This window comes from Arachis stenosperma, chromosome 8 (assembly GCF_014773155.1).
Source record: "Arachis stenosperma cultivar V10309 chromosome 8, arast.V10309.gnm1.PFL2, whole genome shotgun sequence".
NCBI lineage: Eukaryota > Viridiplantae > Streptophyta > Magnoliopsida > Fabales > Fabaceae > Arachis > Arachis stenosperma.
In genome coordinates this window covers 31580826-31591299 of record NC_080384.1, presented here as the reverse complement: position 1 = coordinate 31591299, position 10474 = coordinate 31580826, and the positions used below count along the sequence as shown (strand labels likewise).

Here is a 10474-nt window from a genome sequence, read left to right as displayed (position 1 = left end):
AAAAGATTTTTCCTTTTATATATGTCTTTTTCACTGCAGATATTAACCTCCTATTATTCCCCTCCTCAAATTACTAAATATTCGTCGATACTGTTGAGACCATACACACACAACACAAACAAACAAAAAGAAAGGAGAAAAGAACCGAGAAGAGAAGAAGGTGGCCTGCGGATAGGAGGAAGAAGAGAGTAAAATTGAACAAAATTGATGATATTAGGATGTCCGAACGGAATTACCCTTGGACAATAAATGCTACTCTGTTTGTTTTATCCAAAAATCAGATTTAATCAAACACTAATTTAGTCCGCAGCACACGGCTAAAAATAACATATGAATTGACTGAAGATCAACACTTGTTCTGTATGAAGATCATCACTGCTGAGCGCACTGTACTCTCTGATGACCACCGTGCATATCATCGTCCTCGTCGTATGCCTCCTGCTGAGCCTGTTGCCTCCTCCTCATCTCTTCCTCCATGTTCACATCGTGCAGTGTGGTCTCCTCGCACTCGTCCAGCTCCATGTCAGTCAACTGTGAAGTAGGTTTTGGTGGCAGAACAGCTTCCAAAGCTTTCACCTGATCAGGGATCAGAGATTCAGGAAATTCTACCGAGAAGTGAATGTAAAGCTTCCCCTTCATGAAGGGCCTCTGGTACATTGGCATTCCCTCATCGTTTATTGCCTTGTAAGAATCTGGCATTTCAAGCAAGTTTTAATATCACAAATGAAACAAATCAGAATTTTCAATCATTCAGAAAACTTGGAGGAGCAAAAAAGCACAATGCATAGGTGCAACATTTACGTACCAGGCTTAATAACTTCTCCAGGATTTGACTTGATGAGAAGTTGCCGCCCATCCAAGTGAGTGAGCACAAACTTAAAGCCACACAAAGCCTCAGTCAGGGACAGCGAGTGCTCCACAAAGAGGTCTTCATCCCTTCTCTTGAACTTGGGATGTTCCTTCTGTTGAAGGACAAAGACAATATCTCCAGTGACTGTATCGGGCTGCAAGAAATGCAGAAGATCAAAGTCAGCACAAATCCTTTAGTATATACAATTCAATATCAGTAATAATATGACTTAAATGTTCAACATACTGCTTCATCAGCTTCACCAGGGAATGTAATCTTCTGCCCGTTCTGCATTCCCTTCTCCACATGGACCTCAAGCACTTTCTTCTCTTGGACGACTTTCTCGCCCTTGCATTGTGGGCACCGGTCTTTCTCATTGATTGTTTCTCCAGTACCCTTGCATTCATTGCAAGGATGCTGCATTTGCTGAATCATAGAGGGACCAAGGTGCCTAATGGAAACCTTCATACCAGTACCTTGACAGCCAGCACATGTCATTGAAGCTCCAGATTTCGACCCTTTCCTGTAATCAATTACAAAACAAGCCATGCACTCTGTAAGAATCAATTGTTGAAAAAAGGGCCAACAAGCATGCAAACCAACAATGCCGAAATCAACACACACCCGTTGCATTTAGAACACAAGACATTCCGTGAAAGAGAAAGCTTCTTGGAAGTCCCAAGGTAAAGGTCCTCCAAAGAGACCTTCAGGGGGTGAACCACATCTTCGCCGCGTCTCTGCCTCCGTCCTCTACTGCCGCCACCACCTGCTCAACGAAACAATTCTAGAAACCTTTAATTTCTTTATTAAATGCTAGCTTTGACGGCTCCCATAAAAAGAATTGTCCGTAAAACCATACCGGAGCCAAATGGACTTCCCCCGAAGAAAGACTGGAAGATATCAAATGGATCATGGCCGCCACCACCACCACCCATTCCTTCCTTAAGTGCGTCTTCACCATATTGATCATAAATCTCACGCTTCTCCGGGTCACTCAGCACCTCATAAGCATGTGCCAGCTCTTTAAACTACACACCAAAAATACAGAAAGAAAACGTGAAAGTGTAAGGCCTCGTCTCACATGATTTCTCTCGATCGATCACCGCAGCTACCAATAAAGTAACTACAGTCATAATCACTCTGGCAAAGTGCAATCTACCACATCACTACTACGTAAACTAATCACAACCGCAAATTAGCAAATCAGAATCGCAATAACATTGAAATAAAAAACAATTATATCCTAAACAATTTCGTCAACAAATAATCACCACTAATTAAGAATCAATTTAAATTATTAATTCTATTCAGAGTTTTCCGAATGGAATCATTAGGATGGCTACCTTCTCAGGATCGCCTCCTTTGTCAGGATGATTCTTGATGGCGGCTTTCTTGTAAGCCTTCTTCAAATCGTCCTGCGAAGCCTCCTTCGATACTCCGAGGATCTCATAGTACTTGGTGTTATCGCTCTTCTTTGGCGCCCTCCCAAACATCTTCACAATCTCACAGAACAATCAAATTCAGATCACAATTCAACAGAAACCGATTCCGATCGATTGATCGATCGAAGAAACGAAACCCTAATTATATTTCCCCCCAAAATAAGGTTGGCGTGGTGTATGTAACTAACTGGCGCGAGAACATGAAGACTCCAGATCTCTTTCTTTCAGAGGAGGTATAAGCGAAGCGAAACACAAGGATGAATTTCTGCAATGGGTATATATAAAGCGGCACGGTCGTTGATTTGATGGACGGTTTGGATCGAATCCTGGTTGTTAGATAGGTTATAGAGAAGAGTCTAGAATAATTTATTTGATTTTATGCTTTTGTGAATTGTGAGTCTGAAGTGAGAAAATAAATATTTAATTTTTTAATTAAAAGTGTTTTATATGCTATAAAAATGATAAATTTAATGATAATTAACTATTTTATTATTTATTTATGTTTTTCTTTTCTATATTTTTTTTGTGCAAGATGGGGAATTTGTTCTAGATCCTTCTTCCCTCATTAGCCAGCTTTTTAAATCGTTGTTTATTTTTCTTTTTATGTTTTAGTTTTTTATTTTAGTTTTTATTTTTTTGTTGTTTTTCAGCTTCTAGTTTATAGCTGTCCCCTCCTCTTGGCGCCAGCCTTGGCTAACGGCTTCGTTCATTTATCGAACTTAGTACCATTATTACTTGCCAAGGTAGTTTTCCTAGTTATGCGTTGAAGTGATTTTATAAAATTAATTTTAGATAAAAATAAGTTTGTGTGAATATAATTTATTTTTGATAATTGTATATTAAAATAAATTTTAATAAAATAAATATTTTTTAGATAATATTAATTAAAATTATTTTTAGATAAATAATTATTAAAAAAATATGATATTAAATTATAATATTATTTTATTTAATTTTTTAATATATTTTTATATAATATATTTTTAGTATTTTTAATATTCTCTTTTAATATGTTATAATTTTTTATTATTATTATTTATGGTTAATTTTTTGTTTAATTTAATTTACCTAATGAAATCAATAAATCATATTATAAAAAGATAATAATAAATATAATACACAAAAATCACAATTATAAAAATTATCATGTCAAAAAAAATTAATAAAAAATATAAATAATAAATAATAAAAAAAGCTCATATAAAAAAAATAATAAAAATTCTTTAAATAATACAATAACATGCATAAATTATAAAGTTGGTAAAAAGAAAATAAATGTTGAATATTAATGGCTAAAAATTTATTAGTGAAACACAGAAACCAAGAATTGTTGCTCTTGTAAACGTGGTTCTGAATGCAAAATCACTTCTGCATTTATAAAGAAAAAATTTGTCAAATAATAAATTGAACCTTTCAAAAAGCTGGAATGTGCTTTTTCCCCTTCCAACGCGTTTGCCAAACACACCCACTACTAACATGCCCAAGATTTCATTGATTGTCCAGCATGAGATTTCACTAAATTACTAATTCCTAATTTACTATTATACACGGTTTAACTAGTGAAATTTTTTCATTAGAGAATTAGGAGTTAAAATCTATTTTGGCCCCTGAAATTTTCACTCGATCTCAATTTTGACCTCCAAATTTGAAATTATTCAATTAAGATCTCTAAATATTGGATCGTGACTCACGTTTGTCTCTAGAGTTATCTTCGTTAACGAAGATTTGATGTGGCGCGTTAAGTTATCAAGGTGAATGTGTAATGGTTGAATGATGTGACAAAAGTTGATTTTACTCAATTTGACCCTTCTAAAGATGTTAAAACCCTAATTTGTAGCCCTCTTTTCCCAAAACGTTCGAAACTTTGCTGAAAATATGATGAGTTCAGGAAGCCAAGCTTCAGGGAGCTCTGCGTAGTCACGTTCTCAACTTCTCATGGCGCTTCCGTGAGGAACCTTAATCGTGGGAGATTGGGGAAGATTCTTGATTGGTGTGGTTGTGGAATGCGTCTAGTGGTTCGGAAGTTTGGAACGAATGCCAATTCTGAGAGATCTTTTTATAGGTATCCAAATTATAATGTAAGTGCAACGTCTTCTTTTTCAATGTATTTGATAGGTATGCTGCAATTTTTTTTCTTTTTTTTTTGGTTGTTGAGGAATTGACAGAGTTTTTGGAGAATGTGGTGTGATTTCTTTATGTAGACAGATGCCGAGGAAGAACAGAGTTTAGTGGGCAAAGCACAACCTGAAAACAATAATGAGAGTTGGAAGATGAATTTAGCATGGAGAATTACTTCAATAGAAATTGAAATTAGGTGTTTGAAACTATGAATTAGTATTTTAAGTTTGGTTATTTGTTTAAGTGTGTTTGTGACTGTTGTGTATGGTATAAATATGGTTAATTTTGATTAAAATTGTGTAACTAATGGTGTATATGTTTAGGGTTGAATGAAAGCATTGTAGAAAGCAAATATGAAAAAAAAAGCATGTTTTAGCTCCTCTGGTATATATGTAATGTTGCAATAGTAAAGAACTAAAGCTAAATATTAAACATGTTAGTACTATTCATAAACTTCAAATCAAGTCTCTACATTTAGGATCCAAAAAAAAAGGCATGCATAACCAATATTCAAAGGCATTGTTTGTTACTAACTGAACAAAATAAGCTGACCAAAATAAACATAATAGAGTATCAATAAAATTCATCCAGAAAGTCATAAATAGCCAAATATGTGGACATACACATAACCATGTTCCAGTGACACAAGATAAACATAATTAAAAAAGCAACTATCCTAATTATAATAATCCATCATGGTTAAAAATCAATCACTTCTTTCTAGGAGGTTTGAATGCTGGCTTCATCCCTGGTGTAGGGACAAATTTTATGACTTCAGCCATGCTTGAAGATGTTCCATAACTTGCTCCCTGCATTGGGTCAATACTTGTTGTTCCTGGGTTGGAGATGCTTTTCTCTTTGGTTGTAGTTTGTTGGGTCTCGTTGCAGGAGTTACCTATAGTTGCATGAGTAGAATACAAGTCCAGATCAATTTGAGACATAATTAAACTGAATAGATAATTAAATAAACCTTAAATCCACAAATATAAGGACAAATTGAATAGTTACTTGTTCTCCATCTTTTGATTGTGAAAAAGGGGGTTGAGATATCACAATCTCTGAAGGAGCATTAGCATTTGTTGGTGCCTCAGAGGTAGCAATATCAGTGGATAGAGCAGGCTTAGCCTCTCCTTTTCTACTTTAGACACACCTTTTATTTACTTCTTAGAAATTACAGCTACTGCAATAGCAGCAAGGGCAGCTACAATATCATAAGCTTTTTCGTGGGAGTAGCTTCTTTTCGTGTGACATTTTGTCCCACATAAGTACAAGTAAATTCCTTGTACTTTCTATTTAGTTTTATTGCTCCAGTCTTACTATTCTTACTTCCTGAAGGCTCCTCATCTACATCCTTCCGTCTTTTCTTCTTCAAAGGACCAGACTTTCTTCAAATTTTGGGTGCTTGAGATCTACTATACTGAGACTTCTCCCACATTATTTGTCTAGGGATAGAATTTAATGAATGGACATATGTTGCTCTATATGAATCCATGGTCAACCAAGTGTGACAATATTCTTTAGGATTTTCATTCAATCTAACTATTGCAGCACATGCATAGACACATGGCATGCCTAAAAGCCAGTTTACATCCAAACAGAATTTGTTTTCCAACCAAAAACATTTTATATGAATTCAGAATTTGTTCCAACAAAAAATAGATTACATCCAATCAGAATTTGTCTCAACCTAAATTATATGCCTAACACATTTATTTCAACCAAAAATACAATGCCTACAATAATTCACAATTATAGCAAAAATGTATGTCTGAAACAGTTTATAACTAGTAGCAAATAAGCAACAAAACAAACTTATACTTGTAATATGCCAGAATCTATATGTGCATATTTGCTTCCCCAAATCAACAGCCATGTTTGTTAACCATCTATGAATCTCAAATCTCTGATATCTATCATCTCCAGACTACACTGGACGCCATTTTTGTGATTTCTTCTTTATCTTTTCTAGTCTACTCCTTTGAATAGGAGGTAACCTGCCTATGTGGTGTTGCAGTTTCACTTTATTTTTTGCAATTATTCTCATGATCCTCTAATAGAGTGATTATAGGCTTTTTCCTATACTCATTTATCCTTGCATTGAATACTTCGCATGCATTATTATAAATGTTATCCATCTTAAGACCATGACTAAAGTATGCCTTGGTCCATGATTTCTTTGGCTATTTATTCAAGTAGCCCAGACATCTTCATTCTTTCTCTTTATCTTCTCCATCTTTTGCTCAAAGCCATGCCTTGTTGTCTCCCTTGCACATTTTCATAACAAGCTTCTCAACCTCTTTCTATTGCTTGTTAAAATTCCTCCAAATGTGCTACGCATAAAACCTATAATGCACTTCAAACATCAATTCACGAACTGCTGGAATTCACCATTGCCATAATATGCAACAAAGTTAACCTTTATTGTAATTGAGTCCCAATTAAACCCTCCAAATTATACTTTATGACCTAACCGAACCCTAAATTTTATATTATATCCCAACATAGTCCCTCAAAATAGCACTCAAAATTGTTTTAAATATTAAATTTTACCTTTTGCTTGTCTGACATGAAGCACCAACCATTATGAGTGCGATCACCCAGATCATCCAGTAGAAGTTCTAAAAACCATCACCAATTGTCTTTGTTCTCGACCTCTACAATGACACAGGTGATGATATATATGTGGTTGTTGGCATCTTGTCCAACTGTGGATAGGATTTGCCTCCAAAGTGAGTCTTAAAAAAGGTTCCATCTAACCCAATTAGAGGGCGACATCCAGCCTTAAAGCATTTCTTGCATCCATAAAAGCATATGTACATTTTTTTCGAAAATTGGATCTCCTTCAGGCTGCGGCTTCACTCCTATTTTAAAAGTTGAGCCAGGGTTACTTTTCAAAAGAGTCTCTGCATAGTCTCTGACAAGTGTATATTGTGCTGCCACATCTCTATAAACAATGTTTCTTACATCACTTAATGCTCTAGTCAGAGAGGACTTATTCAAATCAAGATCACACTTCCTCTTAAAGTAATCAGACGCTTCTCCATGGTTTAGGTTAGGATATTTTCTTTTTTTTTTTTGACCAGCTTTGAGGCAAGCCACTTTCTGTTTGCTGCCCTATTCTTAGTCCTCCTAGCACATATGTGGACATTGTTGAATGTCTTCATCTGCCAGCAAGTTTCTTCATGATCCATAGAAGCATATGCAAGTATGCAACCCAATTACAACCATTTTTTTGTATTTGCAAACAGCTCTCACCCTATAACTCTCATTCCTTTTGAAATTGATTTGCCTCCCCTCTTGTATGGTAAACCCCCTCACTACCTCAATAAAGTCATGTTTCGTATTAAACTTCATTTCCGACCTCTAATTTTAACTCTCCAAATCTTGCTCCCTCCATGAATATTGGAAATGCATCATCATCATCCACATCAGATTCTTTATCCGAATTAGGTAGGGCCTTCATCTCCTAAAAGTGCCATGAATCATTTTCATCAGAATCATTGTGGTAGACATCAAATGCATCATATGGTACCTGGACCTCATTGGCTTTTCCTAACACTTGACCCAAGTCAACTTCTTTATCAGAATTCTAAACTACCAGCTCATCTTCATCACACAAGTCTTCAAGGCATATCTTTGATTTCCCTTATTTTTATTGATTTTCAACTCCCAAATTCTTGATGCAGCCACCTCAGAGTCAAAATCATCCTCACTTGAATTCTCAAAAGCTTCAAGTCTAGGCCTATAGAGCTCATCTTCCACACTCTCGTACGAGTCACTATTGTCATTGCTTGACAAGTCACTGTAGGCACCTCACCAACAACCTTCTTTCCTTTGGGTGCAAATCTATAAGCTGATCTTGTCACTCGTCTTGTAGTGATGTTGTGTACTTCTTGACAGCACCTATATTTAGGGTAGTCTTTAACTTCTGTATGACACTTGTAGTAGTAGTTGAAATGGACTTCTCAGGTTTATTAGATTTTGAATTAGAAAAATATGGTCTGAAAGGACGTATTGATGTGGGCTAAGCTAGAGGTGCATAAGTGGTAGGCTGGGCTATAGGCTTTGAGGTGGACTGGGTTGGAGGTACAAAAGTGGGATGGGCTAGAGGTGTAGAGGTGGGCTGGCCTGGGGGGTTGGATGTGGACTCCTCATGAAATGTGGTCATTGTTGGCTGCTCAGGAGGTCTGGAAGTATTTTGTCCAAGAAGTGTGTTTAAGATACATGATGATGGATTTGAGATGATGTCAGATACATGAATTTTTGGATGAGGGTCATCTCTATCAGTTGTGGAACCTCATCACTTTCAGCATCAGAAATTCCATGCTCAAGGTACACATGCACTACACCTTCATTATTCTTTACATGAAAGCACATTTCTATCAGCTCCTTGTCATGTGAGAATGGTCTTAATCCAGTCTTCAAGAGCCTCCCAGGAGCTAGCCACTAGCACTTCTTCAAATTGTCATATCCAAGAGCCTTGTAGTAATTTCTTATTAAGAACACATCTATTGTATCTTTCTCTAGCCCAAACAACTGTTCAATGTGGTCTTTGACATTATTTTTTAACTACAAATTTCTAAATACAAGCAATAACGCACACATAATAACATGTATCCAAAGACAACAAAAGATACAAATGGCATTCTTTTATTCAGCAGCAAAAATAAAAAACAAACCCTAGCCTCATTCAAATGCAATAACTTACAATACCCTAGATATAGACAACAGATTGCATACAAAATTACAATGCAAAACAAAAATCAAAATGAAAGCCAAGAACGGAGTATCGAGAAATTGAAAAAAAAACTTTCACTTTTTAACCTGATCTTCGCCCTTTCTTTCTGTGCTAATGCTATTTGTTCAACAACCTTGCCCAACAGTATGATACACGACGAACGTTACTCGCACTTCTGATTCTCCTTTCTCACAGTCAAGCATGTGAGAAGAACAAAAATGTAGGAAAGAAGAATAGAAGAAGAAGAAGATAAGGAAGAAGTATAACAACCCGATTTTTGAAACTCTGATCGTAAATTATTTATGATCTATTTTATTAGTTTAAACTATTTATTTAGAAACTATTTTAGTAGTTATAATCAAATTGATTATAACTACTAAAATAGTTTCTAAATAAATAGTTTAAACTAATAAAATAGATCATAAATAATTTACGATAAGAGTTTCAAACATTCGGTAACCGTGCGTACGCACACCTCTATGTGTACGCACACTTTTGAAAATTTCCCTGGGCATGCGCACGCACACCCCTATGCGTACGCACATGCCCTGTTTTACAACTTAAACTTTGTTTTTAAACTATTTCACTTTTTCAACAAATTTGTATACTTCTGTGACACCTAATTAAGACTCTTGGGCTTAATATCGGGCATTAAAACATGGAAAAGGTCTTAGGAGATTTGATTTGGTATTAGTTTGAAAAGTTAGAAAACGAAAGCTTAGGATTCTGGTGTACTGAGGATGGGTCTGGTGAAATGAGAAGGGAGAAAGATACCTGAATTGAGAAATTGACGAACTGATGAGTTCGGAATGGAAATGTTGAATTGACAGTGGTTGAAATGAGTCGAGGACTCGGGATGAAATAATGGATCCATGATGTACTGAAAATGTTTTATGAAAAACCACTGAATTACTGTTTATATTGAGATTGTTGAGACGCTATGCGCCTGGCAGGGATGGTGGTTAATCCCGGCTGTCGAGGTAGCGGCGGCGGCGTAAGGACGGTGGTTAATCCCGCTTACGTTGAGATGTGAGGTCTGCGGCAAGAGTATCCCACTCGCATCCCTTCGGATCACTAGAGTGTGCAGGCACAAAATCCTGGACGGTGTTCTGAGCACCATATCTTGGGGGTTCCCAATTATAATTCCGAAGGGCGACATCTCCATGGAGATGTGTCGGGTTGGCAGTTGAACTGACAATGTGATATCAAAGCCAATAGGATAGGCATTCATCATATGCATCTTCTATCAGTTTGTTTGCTTTGCCGACTTGTAATTGCTTGCCTATTTGTATGACATGACTAATTGCCTACTTGAATTACTTGCCT

General features: G+C 36.2%; 1 protein-coding gene across 1 annotated transcript; it reads right to left on the bottom strand.

The window, feature by feature from the left end:
- Positions 1-189: 189 nt before the first annotated feature.
- On the bottom strand, positions 190-2556 carry LOC130943489 (dnaJ protein homolog). The gene is made up of 6 exons (XM_057871388.1): positions 2194-2556; positions 1710-1878; positions 1475-1616; positions 1097-1373; positions 806-1004; positions 190-692 (listed from the first exon to the last, which is right to left on the bottom strand). The coding sequence occupies exons 1-6, from the start codon at positions 2341-2343 to the stop codon at positions 373-375; spliced, it is 1257 nt and encodes a 418-aa protein (XP_057727371.1). The 5' UTR covers positions 2344-2556; the 3' UTR covers positions 190-372.
- Positions 2557-10474: the final 7918 nt, after the last annotated feature.

Excerpts from the sequence above, each read along its gene's own strand:
- LOC130943489 (XM_057871388.1), bottom strand. The coding sequence starts at position 2,343 with ATGTTTGGGAGGGCGCCAAAGAAGAGCGATAACACCAAGTACTATGAG. Across the intron at positions 1,879-2,193 it reads AAGGAGGCGATCCTGAGAAG|TTTAAAGAGCTGGCACATGC; the intron begins GTAGCCATCCTA and ends TTTGGTGTGTAG. Across the intron at positions 1,005-1,096 it reads CTGGTGAAGCTGATGAAGCA|CCCGATACAGTCACTGGAGA; the intron begins GTATGTTGAACA and ends CATTTCTTGCAG.